The sequence below is a fragment of the Carettochelys insculpta genome, chromosome 4 (assembly GCF_033958435.1).
Source record: "Carettochelys insculpta isolate YL-2023 chromosome 4, ASM3395843v1, whole genome shotgun sequence".
Taxonomy (NCBI): domain Eukaryota; kingdom Metazoa; phylum Chordata; order Testudines; family Carettochelyidae; genus Carettochelys; species Carettochelys insculpta.
In genome coordinates, this window is record NC_134140.1 from 102,549,994 (window position 1) to 102,570,673 (window position 20,680).

General features: G+C 41.5%; 1 protein-coding gene across 6 annotated transcripts in view; it reads left to right on the top strand.

Moving 5' to 3' along the window:
• PDE5A (phosphodiesterase 5A) overlaps positions 1-20,680 on the top strand; it is a 95,789-nt gene that overhangs the window by 30,854 nt on the left and 44,255 nt on the right. For all 6 annotated transcript variants that reach the window (XM_074993384.1, XM_074993386.1, XM_074993385.1 and 3 more), the window contains exons 4-9: positions 6,758-6,829; positions 8,391-8,480; positions 9,528-9,665; positions 10,874-10,941; positions 15,131-15,239; positions 19,123-19,207. In XM_074993384.1, coding sequence (XP_074849485.1) covers positions 6,758-6,829; positions 8,391-8,480; positions 9,528-9,665; positions 10,874-10,941; positions 15,131-15,239; positions 19,123-19,207 — 562 coding nt within the window. The remainder of the gene's footprint in view (positions 1-6,757; positions 6,830-8,390; positions 8,481-9,527; positions 9,666-10,873; positions 10,942-15,130; positions 15,240-19,122; positions 19,208-20,680) is intronic.

Sequence of the window (20,680 nt, forward strand, 5' to 3'; positions counted from 1 at the left end):
CACCCCTAAAACATCTTTAAAAGTGATATCTTTAATGTCATTGAACCAAAAATTGCTAAGCTTTGTCATCTACTTTGAATTTTTTTATCGCAGAAGAAAAGCCATGAATTTAAGGTGGTTTTTTTTTTTGTTTGTTTTGTTTCTTTTTTCTTTAAGCACCTATTAGTGAAGGATTTTTGCAGGAGTCTTAGAGGAGTGCAAGTTCACTCAGTATGCATCCTTCTCTCAGCGAAAGAGAAATCTGCAGGGCTAATGAGGAGAGACTAAGCGGTCTTTTTAGTATATGCTAACATAGTCCTTTTACTGTTTCCTTGTGGCCCTTTAAGCACCACAAGCTTTCCTTTCATAGAGGAAAGGTGTTTACACAGGATAAAAGTGCTCACCTTTCGGATGCCTCAGAGAGCCTATGAGCTCATTAAAATTATCTTAGCTTCTGTGGCTCAAAGCTAATAAAAATACAAGAAGGCCAGTGGTATGAATAAAGACCTAAGCATCAGCCAGCATGCCAGTAGGTTACTGCAAGAGCATATGAAGGGGCTAGACAGTCTACTTACTGTTCAGAGGCTGTTGCAGAATTAAGGAATACTTCATCTCTGTACAGGAGTGAGAATATTCATAGGATCAGAAGCATTGTTCATTGTGTACATGCCTGCTCCTGTTCCACTGAATTCAGTGGGAGTTTTGCTGAACCATATGGTCCTCACAATAAAATCTTTTTAAAAAATGGACCATATTAAGCCCATAGCTGGTAGTGGTCCATCTTGCAAAACAATGACCTATTTTGTACCACTGATATTTTGCAAAGGTTCACCTGGGGGTTTGTAAATTTGTCTTCTCTCCCATTAAGAAAAAACTATTTTTCCATCTTCTTTAAGCATTGGTTTGAGTTACAATGTTAATGCATAATAGGTAAAAACAATTCTTCAGACAGATACACAACAATGTTCTTTTTATGTTGTCTGTACTAAAAGCAGGATGGAAAATACCATTGTTTTGCCCATTCACTGGACTTCACACTGCTAGGGTATCAAATGATGCCATTTCTCTGGAGTATGGCCATGACTTTCTGCAAGTGTGCCAGAAAATCTGAATTAAATTAAAACCATAGTTTCAGCTAAACCACAGTGCTGCTTCACTGTGCAACTTCACAGATTCTCATCCTATATACCTTGGGCTCCTTCTGCACTGGTGAGCTACTTAGTCATATTTTGCCCCTAATGCATCTCCATAGCAGGAAGTAATGGTGGAAAGGTAGGGCAAATGCAATCCAGCTGCTTTAACTGTGTCTCTGAGTAGACCTAAATACCACCATGATAAAGCTCTTGGATCCTATCCTTTTCAGCTTCCACTCTTGTTAAATTTGCTCTCACTTGTGGAAGTGCATCATTCTTGATATGCAGATATAAAATTGTACTGCATAGCAAAGGCTAAAGCAGATTTTACTTTTGCCAGCTCTTTGTTGGTGTCAATGGGCAAAGCCTCCTTAGAAGGCAGTGGATCTACATCACTTCATACCAGCTAAGGACTTGGATTCCAACTGAATCTGTTAGGCACTCTGAGAGAGACATATTAATTGATTAAAGTAGCATGTTAAATATGGAGAGAATGAAAGAATGTAGGACAGATACATAGGTCTGTATTTGTATTCACAATAGTAATAGAATATGAATTAAAGGAATTTTTAAAATGGAATGGCAGAAGCGTTAAGCATAACAACCTCTTGGTTTGATTTTCCTCTCATTTACAGGGTAAATCAGGCCTTTGTCTTTAGAATGCATTCTTCCTTCACCCTGGAGCCTGCCATTAAATCCCAAAGTTAAACTTATGACTGCCATTATTCACGTGGCAAAAGATCATGCGCTCATAAGCATAAGTAGTGTAGGTTCAACAAGAAGCTGAGCTGGTGTGTGGGATGGAACACTTTGTCAGCACACAGATGCAATAATTGCAAGGGGAACACAGATAAATTCTGTCCAAGTGAATGATTTCTTTGGACAAATATTCCCTATCCTCACATTTGCTCCAATGTTTTTGTTGGCTTCTGTCACATACTGTAGCTTCTAAAAAGGCCATCCATGTCCTTCATCTGAAAGGCTGGTCTCTAAATTGCTCACACGATGAGGACTAAAACTCCAGAACAGCCTGGCAGTTTCATTTCTGTCCCGGCAGCAGAATCACACTCTGCGGTAGAGAGCTGGAGTTGATGCTAAGCAGTGACCTCATTTCCACCCTCATCCACGTGAGCAGTTCAGCAGTTTGCTTGGCCAGATGGATTTTTTTGGTGGCTATGAAGGTTTGGAGAACCCATATGTGGCTTGCTGGTGAGAAACAGCTTTATATGGTCAGAGGATACACACACACCAGGGAACAAATAAACAGAAGCCAGTCAAACCAGCGGGAGAACAATTACAAAATCCAAGTAGCCAGTGGAATTTTCAGATTAAAACTTAAACTGGATTGCTAAATTGGAAGGTGGGGAGTGTGTCAGAGTTTCCTTTGGGCACTAAGCCATTTAGGGACTGATCGCTTGGTAAATGGAATTAAGTCAGAAAGTTTTAAATGCAGAGTTTGCATCCCTCCCCGTAGCCTTTTGAATTCTGATCACCCGTTCAAAAGTATGTGTGTACGTGGGAGGGTGAGAGGAGCTCCTGCCCCAAGACAAAACTGAATTTTGAGCCTGGTGCAGGTGCATGTGTAAAGGTCTGCATGTTTACCTTTTGTTATCCTGGAAGTGTAGCTGTATTGGAAAATTAGGCCCTCAACTGAAGAAATGATAGATCAGATCTTGGCCTCTTCAGCATCTGCTTTGCCCTGGTCTGTTGGTTTAAAGCAAGGGAACTGTCCTTCTGCCTTTGCCAGACGCAGTCTCACAGCAGTGTTGTGTGGATTATGGATCTAACCCAACACACATTCCCTAGAAGAAGGTAATGGCAAAACTAAGCTACTCTTCCTTTTTGTTTTACCCTTTCTTTGAGGTAGTTTGTTCAAGCAGATGTTCTTGCATTGGCCCATACTGTGAGAAATGCATCATGCAGTCTTCACTTGTCCCCTGTATTAACAATAAACATTGCATTAGCACTGCGGAATCAGTTCAATTTTCTTTAGGTTTAGCACTGTCTACAGAATGCAGTTTGTCAAAGGTGTCTGAACGTGCCCTGGGAGCTGCAAGCATTGAGCACCTGGAGGAGGCATGCTATAGCTCATCAAATGATTTAGCAAGTACATTTCCACCATGTTTGGAGCAAACCCATTGTGCTGCCAGGTTATTCTGCACCTTTTGTCAAAATCAGCTACACTGCTTGAACAGGTCACTTCTTTGGCTGAATTTTTTTCTCTGCAGTAGATCTCAAGAATGTGAGAAATTAAGATCTTAATTGACCTCTCCTGGAGGATTATTTTCTGTATCTAAGAAGTGAAGTTTTAATCTCACAATAGAGTTTGTCAGGAAACTTGAAATGAGATGTTTCCCCACAACTGTTTTGTATACAAAAAAAGATTCAGCTAGTAATTTAAAATAACTTGAACTTAAACAAGCTTTTGTAAGTATGTGTTCTCTTGGCAAATACAGCTGGTCTGTTGAGTTCTCTAATTGTTTTACAGCAGAAATTATTTTTCTTGTTAAAGACACGAGGGGCTTGTCTGCGCTTCCCCCCGCCTTTGAAGGGGATGCGGTAATCAGGGCAAAGGGAAATTACTAATGAAGTGCTGTGGTGAATACGCAGCACTTCATTAGGCTAGTTCTCCCTTCTAGCAACTTTGAAGTGTCAAAGTGCACTTCAAAATTTTGAGCAGTCAAGGCACTTCGAAGTGCCTGTGGCTGGATGCATGCTGGCACTTGGAAGTTTGATGCTTTGAAGTTGCCATGGGGGAGAATTAGCCTAATGAAGTTCTGCATATTCACCGAAGCACTTCATTAGTAATCTCCCGCCACCCTGATTACCATGCCGCCTTCGAAGTTGGGGGCAAGTGTAGACCCAGCCTTGGAGCTCTTACTATCTGGAGAGTGCTGTGATATATGCAGATAATGTGATATGTATATGATCTTTGTTACGTGAGGCTAGTTTGATATTCATTCTAATGCCTATGGAAAAACAACAGCACATCTGAAGGTTAGGACACTGGATATTTCCAGACCTGGAGTAAACAATCAGAACAAGGACATTAAACAAGGACTCAAACAACCTGGGCTCCATTCCTAGGTGAGTCACTGATTGTTTCTGAGACCTTAAGCCTGTTACCTTCTCACGTCTGTTTCCCAGTTGCAAAGTGGAGTGTTTCCCCACCTCCCATGGCAGCTATGTAATCCATTGATTGTGAAGTGCCCGGACACTATAGTGGCAAGGACTGTATAAGAATGTGGCTAGAATGCAATATTCACAATGTTAACGGAGGAAATATACCTTTGGTATAGGGGCTGATTATTGTGTTTATAGGAAGAGCCCAACATTTCAACAGTTCCTTAGTTTGAAGAATAAATGTGAATCTTTTAAGAGTACGTACACACACACACAAAATACCCATGTAATATATAAAATGTATTGTTTATCACTGATTAAAAAAAATCCACATAATCAAATTATTTGGACAGAGATTGGGAGGAGAACATACTCTGATTCTAAGAACAAAACCCTGGACTTTGCCCACAGTCCCACAAAACAGGCTGTGTGCTGGGAAGGGATTCTTCACCTCACAGAAATAGCAGAGATGCTCCAATGCTGCTACTACTACAGGATTTAGGTTGCCAATGGGCCTGTAGCTGTTGCTACTCCCTGGGAACAGCTAGGTTCTGTGTAATTGTGGACCTACTCGCCCCCTCTTTTTTAGACTTAGCCGTGTCTCATCCCAACAAGCCTACTAAGTGTGCAGCATTGCTGACAGCTGTCATGGGTTCTGGGACAAGCTGGGAGAGGGGACCCAGCATGGTGCCAATGGCAGAAGGGATGGGACGAGAGCATTTGGCAGGGCAGCAGCCACCAGCCTCATCCCCCTCTCCGTCTGAGCTGTGTGCAGCCAGAGCTGCACTGCCACAGCACTTTAAAGGGAACCTTTGGCAGCGGCAGCAGCTCCAGGCCCCCTTAAAAAGGCTGGGCCTGTGGCAACTGTCCTTGTTGTCCCTCCATTGTTGGGTGGGTGTGTTTTAACTGAGCAGACCTCCCTGCACAGGCTGCTACAGAAGGGATATTCACTCCAAGCAGTAGATCTGTATTGATTCCATTGTCTTCAAAGCCTTTCATGGCAGCAGAGGAGGGGAAGGATTTGCCCCCATAGAGACTAGAGCCATGCTTCAGCAAGAGACTACAGCATGTGCCTATATGCATGTGAACAGTCACACTGAGGTCAGTGAGATTTCTGGCATATTTAATGTATGCAGGTTCTCGCATATCATGTTGAACTGAGGCTTAGTCTAGTACAATTAAATCAGCTACATTAACACATTGTTTAGTAGCCTCAAAGGTAAGTTAAAAAGTAGCTTTGAGTATTGCATGTGCCTCTGAATCCTGCTGCTAATCTTTGCAGCAATTGCATTTTCTTATTTTTAATGGCTACGTCTACACGTGAAGCCAACATCGAAATAGCTTGTTTCGATGTAGCAACATCGAAATAGGCTATTTCGATGAATAACGTCTACACGTCCTCCAGGGCTGGCAACGTCGATGTTCAACTTCAACGTTGCGCGGCACCACATCGAAATAGGCGCTGCGAGGGTACGTCTACACACCAAAGTAGCACACATCGAAATAAGGGTGCCAGGCACAGCTGCAGACAGGGTCACAGGGCGGACTCAACAGCAAGCCACTCCCTTAAAGGGCCCCTCCCAGACACAGTTGCACTAAACAACACAAGATACACAGAGCCGACAACTGGTTGCAGACCCTGTGCCTGCAGCATAGATCCCCAGCTGCCGCAGCAGCAGCCAGAAGCCCTGGGCTAAGGGCTGCTGCCCACGGTGACCATAGAGCCCTGCAGGGGCTGGAGAGAGAGCATCTCTCAACCCCCCAGCTGATGGCCGCCATGGAGGACCCAGCAATTTCGACGTTGCGGGACGCGGATCGTCTACACAGTCCCTACTTCGACGTTGAACGTCGAAGTAGGGCGCTATTCCGATCCCCTCATGAGGTTAGCGACTTCGACGTCTCGCCGCCTAACGTCGAAGTTAACTTCGAAATAGCGCCCGACGTGTGTAGCCGCGACGGGCGCTATTTCGAAGTTGGTGCCACTACTTCGAAGTAGCGTGCACGTGTAGACACAGCTAATGTGTGGTGGTGCTGGTGGTGGTGGTATTATCATCCTTTGTCCTGAGGTAGCACGGAATGGAACCAGGCCATGCTACATGCTGTACAGGCACATAACGAAAAGATGTTCCCATTCTCTTGTGCGAAAGACTCATACAATGAAAGGGACGTTAGGTGACAGAGTATGAAAAATGTCATCAAGTGCACAAAATAAAAAGTGGCAAATATGGGGGAAGATATCCACAATCTTTCTGTTGCAGCAGGCTTAGGTGTTAGTAACAATAGTAGGTAAAAACTTTGCAGCAGCTGTACAATTTTTTTAGTTAACAGCCAGTACTAAAGATCTAGTCAGGAATTTTTAAAAATAAATGAAAACCATAGATTCAGCTTTCTAACTAGTCAAACATCAATTGCAAAAGTAACCATAATCAGAGTTTATAATCTTCTGTAAATGTTGCTTTCCAGACAGTGCAGAGGCAGACAACTCCTGGTTATGTAACTCTTTGTTATTTTCATTGTGTTAGGTTGTTGGCGTGGCTCAAGCTATCAATAAGAAATCTGGAATTGGTGGAATTTTCACAGAGCAAGATGAAAAGGTATCGGGGATGGCGGGGGGAGAGAGTGGAGGTGGAGGGGGTGTGTGGTTTTCTTCTGTGACAGCCAGAACTCTTGAAGTTATTCAAGCTGCACTAATCTTTGAATAAGTAAAAAAAACAAGTCTTGATGAAACTGTAATTGTTTCTATCTAAGGTGCTGCAGAAAGGTAGATGAGAATCAGTTTAATTTCTGGGTCAGTTTGCTTTCTCTCTCCTACTAAGGCCCAAAATGTTTCCATGGTTAATTGAACATATTATAAAGAGGTGTAGGCTTACAAGCTAGTAGCTGAAATCACCTTATCTGAAAGGAATGTTAAAATGGGCACTTGGAAGCAGCTTAACCTTAAAACTGAAGCTTGCCAAGCAACTTAAAAATTACCATATAACTTAATGTCTGTGTACTCCAGCAGTACAAAGAAATAAAGCACTGGATATGTTACAGTCATGCCTGACCTAATCAGTAGTGCAGAAAGCACCCAAATTCTGAACTCTCACATTGCAGCCACTTTCAGAATGCTCTTAGGCTTCACATGCAAACTGTGGTGCACCACGAAAGGTTGAAGTCAGGCCGAAGAAGTTGACTCAAGCCTTGGCAATAACAAAGTAAGAATTTACTCCTTCCCTGCCCCAGTGGAATGTGGAATGAACATCCCCTGGACATCAGAATTAATCCTTTTCCTGAAGAGAAGCAGCTCATGGCTTCTCTGCTTAAGCAAGATTCGATTTTTCCACTTTTAAAAATACTTAATTTCTTATATAATAGATGCTTATTTTGTGTGTTGAGGTTTTGATGGTGAGATTTTGGTTGGCATGGCTGGCCTGTTTCTTATTCCAATGTAGTTCAATCACTTTGTTTCCAGAAAAAGGTGGGAGATTCCTGATGAGATGGCAACAAGAGATCAAGACCAGACACACAAACCCTTTATGCACACTTAATAAAAATAAGCATACCAATTGCTACCACAAAGTCCAAACAAACAAAACTAACTTGCAGAGTGTGTACCTGAGTAGATTTCAAGGGGTTGTTTTGGTTTTTACCAATTCTTAAATTTAATAGAGTGTTCTGCTTTTGTACATGGATCAGGGCCAGTGTATAGGATTACTGTGTAAGTTAACAGGTAAGGCACATATTGAAAACCACTTTTTCTTCTTTGTATATATTTGCAGGTTGTGCACAAAATGGTACTGCCAGAATTCTGGCCACAGTAGGTTTAATTAGATGGACTTTTAATAAAAGATATAAACAAACTTATTTATATTGAAGCTAAAAGCTAGGAAAAAGAAAATAATATAACTTTCTAGTTCTTCATACACAATCAGTGGGCATTTTGGATGTGAAAATACCGGGCTGTTAGAAATAAAAAAAAAAAAAATAACAAGAACTTTCCTGGGTGTAAATAACAATTTGTCAGATCCAACGTGTTGTGAAATAATTTTAGGTCTATACCGTTATCCCACACAGGACTCGGCCTCTAGTAAGATACTGAAATAACACAGAGAAGTGCAGGTGTTCGCAGACCTTCTCTTAGTTAATTCTTGACATGTAATTATCTGTTTTCAGGATTTTGCTGCTTATCTGGCGTTTTGTGGAATTGTTCTTCACAATGCTCAGCTATATGAGACATCACTGCTTGAAAATAGGCGTAACCAGGTATGACCAACAGATTGAGTCTAGCCTGGGTTGTGGATAGTAGTGATTTGTTATATGCACCTTCTGACTTTCGCCATGTGGTAGATGTTCCTTGCTTATATTTATGTGTGTGTCTCCTTGCAGGGATTCCTGTGAATCTCTGTTAAAACCCTACTGCCCCGTTCTGCATAGTGGGCTGTGGCAGCAGAATGTTTTTCAATTTGTAACTTTAATCAGGAGCATATGGCTTTAATACTTTTGATCTAGAGAATTATTCCTGGAACTTGTGCACCTTGTGGAGGGCAGTGCAGAAATCTCTGTAACCTCTTTCCACATTAGTATCCTGGGTTTTGCATCAAGTCAGAATGTGTCTTATTGCATGTATTTCCGAGCACGAACCTTAAATAGCTCAAGCATTTTTGCTAAAGTTACCCATACAAAGTGAAACATTCTGCCTGTTAGATTCTGCAGTAGCAGTGGGAAGCAGAGCTAATCTCTTTTGGTATGTTTCTGGCAATGCATCTTGCCACTATCTGCTTTGTGAGAGTTGTTTATACAACTGCTATGTATTGAGGAAAGTACCTGGATGTTCTACACACAATATGGAAAAGATATTTAGACGCAAACAGGTAGAAATGGTTCCAAAGCTTTCCAGTAGGGTAGAAGGTTAAGCCTGTTCCTTGAGTTTATAGGTCGAAAAACATGTCAGGCTAGATTCTCAGATCTGCCTGCATTCTCCATGTCACCTGACTAGGGAATCAGCAATATAATCCGGCCACATCTGGCTGGTTGAGAATTTGTGCTTCCGTCCCCCATCATCCTCTTAGTCTACCAGGCTCCAGTTGGACTCTGCATCTAGGTATGCTCTTTGCCTCTCTCATCAAAGATGCTCACAAGGGATGCCATTAATGATATCCCACATAGACTGTTGCCTGGCAAAAACTTAACTTTGGTCATATGAATATATTTTAATGTATGAGACTGAAGAAAAAATTCAAGAATAATAAAATATGATAGTTTAACTCCTAGCTATTAGAATTTTCACAAAGGGTTTCACTTTTTGTCCAGGTGCTCCTTGATCTTGCTAGCCTGATTTTTGAAGAGCAACAATCTTTGGAAGTAATTTTGAAGAAGATAGCTGCAACAATAATCTCCTTCATGCAGGTGCAGAAATGCACCATTTTCATAGTAGATGAAGATTGCACTGTGAGTATCCCATGTGGCTTTGCTCTTTATTGCCCCCCAGATCAGATTCTCCACTTCCATTTTCCATTCTGTCTGGTCACATTTTAAACCCACTTTGCACAATGTAAATTACTACACAAGTGCAAGGAACTGGCAAATCAGGCCTCCACTGTAAAGGAGAGGGAAGACAGGAAATGGTTGCAGCATATGCTTTGTTCGCAGGAACAGGTACCTTCTGTCCACACTTCCACTAGCCTTCCATCTCTGATCCCAACAACATTTTCTGCTCCCATTCTCATTCCTCCTCATCTCTATTTATATGACATCCATTCAGTGTAGATGTCGGTTCTTCGGGACATGACCTGTCTCTGGGTCAGATTGTGATTTGGTGCAGCTGTTTTGCACTGCCGGCTGGTGTAATCTGTCCCTATGGCCCTCTTAACTGTCCCAACAAGAATCATGCCCCCCACCCCCAGTGGTAAATATGCTCCCTCCATGACAGAGAGCTGCTGTGGGCTGTCGCTCTGCAGCTGCTGTAGCAGGGAAGAGGGGTGTGGCTGGAGGAGGAATGACATGGCCAGGACCATTTTGTTCTAACAGAAGTTAGAGCATCCCCTGCATAAAGCTCAGGAGGGGCTTCTTTTCACAGCAGCATTACTGTCACAAGAATGCAAAAGCCCAGTTCCTCTCTACCTCGATTTCTCATCTATACAATGGGGTAATGATAACGCCTTGCCTCACAGAGGTGTGCAACAATAAATTCATTAGTGTTTGCAAAATGCTCACGGACTACAGTGGTACGAAGCTATAACGAGATATATCAATACATTTAAGGTTTATTAAGGTTCTTGGGATTCTATACATACAAGCAAAGTGATATGACTTAAGCTGATCACAAATACATTCTTTGTGTAGAGTTAGGTGAATGTTAAAATAGACTCTTTTTATTAACAGCTAGCTCCAGAGCTATTTGTAAACATGCCTGTCCTCATGTGGGGTGAATGTTTCCCTGGAGATGCAAGGGACTTCAGTGATGCAGAGAGGTTAAATTTCCTTGTTCTGGGCCAGAACTGCCATGGGTGTGTGTATGTAAAATGCAATGAAATATTTCTCTTTCTGCTTAATGCAGACTCTTTTACTGCTGACTTTCTCCATATTATTGTAACTGTTAGTCAGAATTATAATTTGTACTAATTGCCAATCAATAAGAATCCTCCTCTTATTCGTAGGAATCATTTTCTAGTGTGTTTCACATGGAGTTTGAGGAACTAGATGATTCAGCTGACGTCCTAAAACGGTAAAACAATTTATTCTCAATTTCTGTTCAACACAGGCAAATGAAAATTACTGAAGAAACCTGTTTTTTTTTTTAATAATTGTAATGGCAAACAATTTCAGTAAACAAAACAAGACAGTGAATTATCATCTACTGTTACCTTGAGAGATGTATGTACCAACCCCCCAGGTCTCAGCAGAATTTGTCCCACAGTTGTGCCTAAGGACTGCTTTGCATAATTTTCTTCAGCTCATGTGGTGTTTTCAAAGTTAAATATTCATGCACAATGTGTGCTATACCTTTTTCCTGCACTGTGCTATTATCTCCCGCAAAAGCCTGCTAGCCTTCATTTTTAATGTGATTGTTTTAGATTTTAAGTCTTAACATCACACACATCTTCTTCTGAAGAAAGAGAAGTTAAAGGAATATAGAAATTCGTATTACCCAGCACAACCAGCTTTAAATATCTCCTAAAGCCCCTTATTGTAGAGCTAAGTACAGAATGGGAAGTTTACCACATTATTGCAGCCTTTTTCTGTGGCTTTAGAAGGCTTGGAAATCTAGACTATACCTGGCTCTCCCATGCCACCTATTGCTTGTCCTCTTCTGCAGTAACCAGCAGAAGGGTCATTGGAAGTAAGCAGCAGTATGTGAACCACAGTATGCCACGCTGTTGGCCGCTGCCCTATGCAAAATGAATGCAATGCCATTCTCCTGTTGTGAACCTTTGCAGAAATGTTGCCACCCTGGTACTTAGTGGAATGCCTTGCTAGTTTGTTTCAAGTTGGGCAGGTATTGGAATCTTGGAGAAAAACCTAAGCTTTGGGGGGCATGCTTTTAAATTCTGAATCTAATGTAGACAATGAAGTTAGAATGTTGCAGCCACAATTTCATGTAAACAGAATATTTTCATAGAGACTTTCAGGAGTCGTGACAAGAAGTCCAATATTAAGTCAGTTTCGTTCCACTGCCTAGTTTTTGTGAATTCCTAGTGATTTGGTATCATAGGATTTCTGTCCCGGTCTAGAATTCTGATGATATGGCTTTGTGTAACAGTGGCACCTACTGGCTGAACGTGTTATGAATATTAATATTATTGAGAAAATTGCAATAGGACCCTATAACCTCAATCAATATCCCATCCCATTGTGCTTGGCATTGTGGAAATATGCAGGATACTACGGTCCCTGCCACACCTATCTTATAAATATGGCCCTGGTCCTGGGAAGACTCAAATATGTATAACTTGATATGAAGTCTCTTGAAACCAGTTAGAGACTACTCGTGCCTAAAGTTACATACATACTGTGTAGGGACAAAGCCTAGGAAAGATGTAACTGTGTGCAGCTTACGAATAGCTGTACCTAAAGCCTATTCGGTAGGTCTGTATAGATCTACAAAAGGCAGAAATCCAGTTCAGATAGGCACAAATCTCTGGTCTGCAATTTATCTGAGGACTAGTCATGAGAAGTATGAAGACCTATGCTCAGTTGTACAACAGGCAATAATCATAGTATTAGCTGTCTGTAATTAGTGCTCCATTTTAATCAAAGTATCTGAGTACTTTACAAAGGTGCATAAGTATTAGTCCCATTTTATAACTAGGAAGACCTGAGATTTGAGGTGGTATTTCAAAGAATCAGGAGTAGAATCCAGTGACCTGACTTCCAACCTGCTTTTCCTTACCCCTCCATGTAAAAAGAAAAAGAAAAAGGCAATAATTGGATTAATGTACCTATGTTAAATAGATTTCAAATTCAATCTCTGCCACAGAATCTGTACCTAAAATGCTGGATTATCACCTATTCTCTAAATGTTTCTGTTGCTTACAAAGCTGTTATTTTATGTAGCACGGAGGGCTCACTTTTCAGAAGCATGAGATCAAATTGTACACAGGGAACACTATTGGATATGCAGTGTCCACATCCAGCATTGTGCACCCTGTTCACCTCTTTCTGCTAATGACTGCTTCACATGTGCAGTTCTCACACACATTTTAGAAAATTCAGCTCAAGAGTCCAGTTTAAGCAGCAGCATTTTTGGTTTATATTGGGACTTGGACTGCTTGAAAGTATGAGTAAAGGCCGGGGCGGGGTGCTTTCTTACTCCTTTCTCTAGAGCAGGCAGGTGGCAAAATGGGCAGGCCATGGGTCCTTCCATTCACACCTCCCTCCTACTAGCTCGTGGATGCACCTGAGGGTAGTTTGTTGCGTACAGAGGCCAGCAGTGAAGTCTTCTCTCAATCTGAGAGCAGGGAGGAAATTTTGGTCTCCTAAGTCGTCATTCCTCCCCTGAATCGTTCTGGGGCAGCAACTTTATGGTGGGCTGTCTTGTGATCCACTCAGCCCACTGAAGGCTGATCCTCTAAGGTCACAGTTTCAGGGGCCATAAACGGCACCGTGACATGCCTTAGATAGAATAAATGTTTACAAAAGCTACCCTTGGATACTCATCACATCATCTGTGAGCTGAGTCAATCCCAAATCAGGCCAGTTTTCACAAGGGCAGGGTTTATCCCTAAATAACAGAAGAATTCTTTCCCGCCTCTCATGTTGTGCATGGATTCTTTGGGCATGTGCATTTATAGTTGAAAAATAATTGAATCCCATTTACAAGTCAAAGAGAAAAAGCAGAAGCCTGCGGGGAGCAGGTATATTGATAGGAGATGGGTGCTCTTCTAGAATGAGTGGGACAAGAATCAAAGGGCCTTAATTAAATATAGAAGTACTCAGCTGTTTGAAAAAAGCGATGATTGATTTTTGTAATGTTATTTTAGTCCCTGATTTAGGGGAAACAGCTGTTCTGTGTCAATAATGCAATCCCCATGCAATTAATTGTTCATTCATTCTAAGAGCACATTTTACATGAACTTAAAAGCAAAAAATCACAAACATGACCATCTGCTCTCTGTTTAAAAATATGTGAATTTTGTCTATTGATTTTTTTCAAATGTATAAATGTGTCAGATTGCTAGATGAATATTGGTTCTACTTCTGTGAACTCACATTTGGCTGGTTGAGGTAATGTCTTTTATTTGACCAATGTCATGCATCTTTTCTTTCTGATATCTTGGGACTGACGTGGCTACATCTGTCAAACATTTTTATCCTTCATTCTTGTAAGCTGCATTGATTTATTTCTTAAGTTTAGCATTTTAATACATCTCTTACTATCCTAACATGTAAGAGTATTATTTCCTCTGGAGGGGGGGACAAGGCATAAAGCCTTAGATCTTATCTACATGAAAAAATTGCCCTTGTTTATCTGAAATTTGTTTTTTAAACCAATTTATTTCAGTTGGTGCAAGCCCCTGTGTGGATACTTGTTTCAATTAAAATCAGGCTATTTCAGTTGTGCTTAAATGAGTTGGGCAGTTTTAAACTAAACAGAAATAAGCCACACTTAAACTAAAAGGACTGCAAAGTGGCTTGTACCAGTTTAACTTTAAAATAGTTATTTTTTAAACTTTATTTATACTGGTGCAGCTTTCTCATGCATACAAGTTCTTAGCAGAACCACAAATATTGAGAGAGAACTTGTATGGATTTTAATAGAAGTCACTTGCGCACATGGAGCACTAAATACACCCACGCAAATCCTGCATTTCATTGTAATTGATTAAACAACAAAAACACATGCATCAGAGATAAGACTTATGATGTTACTTTTAGAATATTGTTAATTGTTTGGCCTTTTGTAGTGACATGCACAGTATGGAATGGCTAGACATTCGTATCGCTCTTAGCTTAGTTTAAATGAATGTGGATAGGCAAAATGGGGCTGTCTGAGTCATCTAACTATAGCACAGCCTACAGTGATGTGGAGGCAAGTATCAGAGAGGTAGCCATGTTAGTCTGTATCCTCAAAAACAATGAGAAGTCCTGTGGCATCTTATAGACTAACAGATTTTTTCGAGCGTAAACTTTTGTGGGCAAGGTCTTGCTTTGTCAGATGCATGTGCCTGCATTCGTCATGCATCTTAAGAAGTGGGTCTTTGCCCACGAAAGCTTATGCTCCAGAAAAACAAATCTGTGAGTGTAATAGTTATGTGGAGGGTTGGAGATAGTGGTGGATCTCTGCTTGGGAATTGATCACACCTTTCCCTTTGATTTACACGATATATTTTACATTGGCTTTGCATTATTGCATGTCCCAGTGCCATACAAAGACTGCTGTGAATAGTACCATTCTGTCCTTGCTGTTCCCTCAGGGACTGTGATGCAAACAAAATAAACTATATGTATGCTCAGTATGTCAAGAATACCATGGAGCCTCTTAATATACCAGATGTCTGCAAAGACAGAAGATTTCCATGGACAGTAAGTAAACTGAAATTGAGTTTAGAATCCAGTAACAAAAGACAGATGATTTTTTGTTTGCCTTTCATTTATGACCGAGATGTGCGTATGTTTAACTTATTAGTATGATCATTGCTCCATTTATTGACTGCCAACACTCAGAACTGTTTCAACTTAGCAAGAAGATACAGTCCTTGCCCCAGGGAGTTTAGAAACAACACATTTCTGACACAGAATGGGGCAGGGTGGCCCAGAAGATGGATTAATCGCAAAGAAAATTGGTATAAAAATAAATCTAATTATACTTATTTAAAGAACACATGGTCCTGCTTCAAGAGAGAGACGTATGTTCTAAGGGAGTTTTGAAGGAAGACTGAATCGAGGCTTTGCACATCACTCCTCAGGTTTGCTGTAAGATTTGGGGAATGGTCTCAGAAGTTCTTTCTCCCATTTTCGGGCTGGTAGAGTTTAGCCATGATATAGATGTGAACTGTTTGCTGTTCGGAGGAAGGCACAAATGTTCTTCAACACCTCACACTTCCCAGTCTGCAGAGCAGCACTAGGAAGAGTGAGTTAGTGGCAGCATATCCCAGACACCACTTGGATAGAAGCTGGAGATTTAGGAAGAGAGGAAAAATTGGTAACAAAGAGACCAGTGTGGTGGAGTCCCCAAGCACAGGTCTAGTGCCTTGGCGTCCCTGTCTGCAAAAAGCAAACCTGTCACTGTCAGGAAAGCCACCTCCTCCTCTTATTGCACTTTTGCAACTGCCAATTTTTTTTTTTTTTTTTAAAAAAGCATAATACGTTTGTAGGTAGCCTCTGGCTGAGGGAGAGAGCGGGGGCGTGTTATTGTCAGCAGATGGGCTTCCACTATACTTTCTCCCTTCTGGGGTCAAGTAGCAGATGGGCAGAAGGTACAATGTCCAAAAAGATTGTTCCTGTAACTGGATAGTAGGGCTACTGGAGACCCGCACAGCGATTCCATTTTCAGCTTTGATGGTTTAGCAGCTGAGAGTGCTCTGCACTTTGCAGGTTAGAGCCAATGTGTAGCCCCATTTAATGTCTCATGGGGAGCAGGGGGCTACAAAATTAGTTAGACAAAGAAATAGGTGAATATTTGGCAGGAAATTTAAAATACATAAATATCTAGGGAGCAATTTCAAACAGGGTATTTTTTAGGACAAACCATTTGATTTGGCAGCAGAATTAGAATTCTCTGCTCAGGCAGAAATGCATTGCTCCCGGACTCTCAGGCTATGGCTACACTAGTGAGTTTTGACAACAAAACTGGGATTTTGACAACAAATCTGGTGGAACTTCCACACACACAATCAGTTTTCTTGACTGTATGCTGACAGAAGTCAGCGCTTCCGCCGACAACCTTCTGTCTCTCCAGATGAGGAAGAGTGCCTTTTGTTGACGGGTTCTGTTGACGGACTAGGTGTGTGGACACTCTGGGGTGGCCTTCTCTTGACAGATGGGGTGTCCAGGTCAATGGGCAGCCCTGTTAGCTGGTCTTCCAGGTGTCTGTTTTGTTGAGAGAGCAGCAGGCAGTCCAGCTGCTCTGTCAACAGAGCAGAGCACTCTTCCAGTTGCTTTTTGTGCATGGCTACACTCTGTCAACAGAAGTTTTGTCGGGAAATCTTCCAACAGTGACTTCTGTCGTCAGATTGCTGTAGTGTGACTGTAGCCTAAACGATTTGTTGACATACATTTAATTCTAGATACAAGGATAAAGAAGAAACAATACTACTGCTGGAGAGGAATTCCAGGTTATCTATTTCTTCAGCACGATGAAATAGAATCCATACCTTGTATTCCTTTCAAATCTGTTTGCCCTCCCTTCATCTCTTCAACAAGTTGAGCATTGGTCTAATTCCTCTAAGTAATATACATGGGGTAGGGAGTTGGGGAGGGGCAGTGCTCCAAAAGCCAATTCAGGTCAGTGGAGGGACTCCACTGGCTCAGGATTAGGCCAGATCTGAACATTACTTGGGTCATTGAGTCCCTTTCTCCACCAATCACTTAACTGGCCCTCATGAAAGCCCTCCTTCAGTGCGTCTCCACAGTGATTGCTGGAGAATTAGGAGGGAAGGAACATTTGGAATAAATGATGGACAAATGATGGTTGCCATTTGAGATGAAAAAGGTTAATGCTTTAAACACTCAACAATAGGGGAATCAGGAATCGGAGGGCAGGAGAAAAGAAGACTGAAGAGCAGCAAGAACAGAAGGAAATATTAGTGAAGGATAAAAGAGGAGAAAGTGGGAAGGAAAAAATGGGGTAAAAATGATAGTGCAGAGACAGGAAGGATGTGCATGAAGAGGGAAGAATAAAGAATAGAAAACAGAGATCTACAAGGAGTGGCTGGGATGATTTTCATCATTGACTCAAGATAATGGACAAATCTTTCTTGTCAGTTAACCAAGGAGAACTTTCCCATGGCTAATATGCCTTAGAAGGGCAGCAAGCAAGCAAGCATGCATGCAGCAGCTTAGTCTCATGGTGTCAAACAGAAATTTCAGGATCATCACAGGGTGCCATGGCTGGTGCTGCAGCTGGACCTGCTGCTGCTGCCACCACACACTTGTCCCACCAATTGGTGGGGTGCATGCGCAGAGCAAGCAGAGGGCATTCCATTTCAACACATGTCAGTGTCTCGTTCGCCATATGCGGCGAACAGGAAGCATATTGGACACCGCTGACTTAGTCCACAGTGCCACAGAAAATAACTAATGTGTTTGTGTCATTTTGAGGAGGCAAGCGAATCTTTGATTTCTGACGTGGAGAGGTGGTGTATGGGGATGAGAAATGAACCAAGAAATCAGGGCTACGTGCCAGTCTGTCTTCTCTCCATCCCAGTTTGGGCTTTAGGACTTTTGAGAACACCAAACATTATCTGCTTGTTTCTCACCAGTGCGCTGCACCTGTGGCAAGTTGTTGCATTTATAATGAGTGAGCTTACCCTGGCATATTCAGACGGGTATTTTCATGGCTGTGTAATTAGGCTACTGAGTAAGCGTATAAAATGCAGCAGCAGATCTTTGAAGATAACTCTTATCTCAGGTGCATACAGATGAGACAGTAGTCGTTACCAGCATAAATAAAAACATGGCAGACAGGAGCAACACATTGTGTTCCAAACTGCTCTCTCTGAAGAGCTGGATGGCTTTGGGAGGTGCACGGGAGGGCTGGTGTTCCTTCTTCTTTCCAGTTAATTTCACTGGTATCGAGGCTCTTAATTGCTAAGAATTGCCTGGAGTCATCTAAAGCATGTCACACATGACATCATTCCTTCTACAAAGAATAGCATATGCTATCTTACACTAGGCAAAATGTTCTTTTATTTAAGAAGTGATCATGTCTGTAATGTTGAACAGAAACTAACCCAGGCAGCCAAGAATCAAAGAAACTTCGGAGCTGAAATATTAGCATGCCAATATTTTTCCTTTCCGTATATAGCATCAGACATTGGGCCCCACTTTGCTCTCAGTTATCTCCCTGGGTCTCCAATAACTAGGTGTTACAGAGCAGAATTAAGCCCATTTTTTCCTTTCTTAATAATCCTCACAACTGGGGAAGTGCAAAAGGTATTTCAGATCCTCACCAATTTTTCCTCAGCTGGCCCTGAGTTGAAAATCCGTCCCTTGTACACAATATGTTCATTTTCATTCTAATGAAAGGAACATAAAATGAAGAAGTGGACCCAAATGACTATAAATTCATCTGGAAACTTCATTACTCATTTATTTATCTCCATTAGAATAGACGCTGCTCAAACACAAGGAAGACAGGGCCCCTCCACCATAGAGCTGTGGTGTAAAAATAATTTTACAGTCTGCCTCCCTTGCATGGTATAGTTCTGTGTGTAAATTTTAACTGTATTCTTTATTTGCTTAACAGAATGAAAATGCAGAAAATGTAAACCAGCACGTAAAAAGTTTGCTTTGTACACCAATAAAAAATGGGAAGAAGAATAAAGTGATAGGTATTACCATTTTGATATGTTTATATTTCTTCTTACACACTGCATGCCCAGTTGTTAGATGCATGTTATGGTATTTTGTTTAACTGTTTTAGGTGAGATAAAATGTATTTATATTATACTCATAGAATGTAACTGTTAGGTTTTTTAATACTTGTATATTATTGCTGTATTGAAGTATTTCTGTACTACAAAGGATAATCTCAGCAATATGAAATCCAAAATCACAGACAATGACAAGACAATGAAATTCAGGTTGCCTCTCCCTTATTCAGCATCCTCCAGACTTGACAGGTCCCAAATAAGAGAATTTGTCAGACTAGCAAAGGTCCAGGGCTTCTGCACACAGACAGCCCCAGGCTCTGAGGCTGCTGCTGTCCCAGCTTCCTGCCTCCCTCCCCTGGGATTTTGACCCCAGCTGAGACTCCAGGGGCTCCCAGACGGCTCCAGCCCCTGCTCCCCAGCTGCCAAGGCGCTTCCAGGGGGATCTGGCCAGTCCTGCACTGTCAGACCATGGATGTTGCCAGATGAGTGAGTACCGGATTTGAGAGATGCAACCAGTAGTTGTCCTACTTCTAATTCATGGCACCATCATCCTGTCTGTCTGTCTTTTTTGGCCTACCATAGGTGAAAAAGTACTAGTAAGACCTTAAATTATTTTTCTCTACTTTTTCTGTTTATTTCCTTTGTGCATTTGGCAGCGCTTTGTTGGTAATTATTTTCATGTTAACTATTTCCTGTACATAGAGTCCCTGGTTATTTGTATGGGTATTTTGCATGGTAGTAGGTAAGAAAAAAATTTATTTAAAAAATAGAAAAATATAAAAACCTGAGGCACCTGGCATATGCACTAAGGGGGAGCAGAAGCACCTGAAATTACTTCTAACTCTTTTATATTGTTTAGATTTTATGTTGATAGTGACTTTTAATCAATCATATATGCTCATTTAATGTAACAAATTTAGTATGTTAAATATTAATCTCATCAATATTATACTGAAGAATAGGAGAGACAGACAATGGGATGTCCTGTCTAATACTATCCAGCTCCTTTGTGCCACTCAGCTGGTGCAAAGAGGCCAGAACTAATCATACCTAGTCAACAGAAAATCTCCCTCTTGGAGGGGAACACCCAGGAGTTGTAAGTGTGCTTGTATTGAAATCTTCACCTGTCTAACAACTCATCTGGCTTGGGGACATCTCGAGGATGAGGAGTGAGCATGGTGGAACTGCACCCATTAAGCATGCAGCATCAGTGGTACAAGTTGGGGTTGCTCTGAAAGTCATCCAGGGTGTGACCGGCTGATTACAGATTGGGAAATAGTTCTGAAGAAGCCTCCACAGTTAGCGCAGGAAGCAAAGCTCACCCATATCAGTGAAACACTAAAGGTCAAATATGAATTTCTAAGGCTTGGTGTACCCTAGGAAGTTTAATTGATTGAAGATATGCAATTCTAGCTATGGCAATTGCGTAAC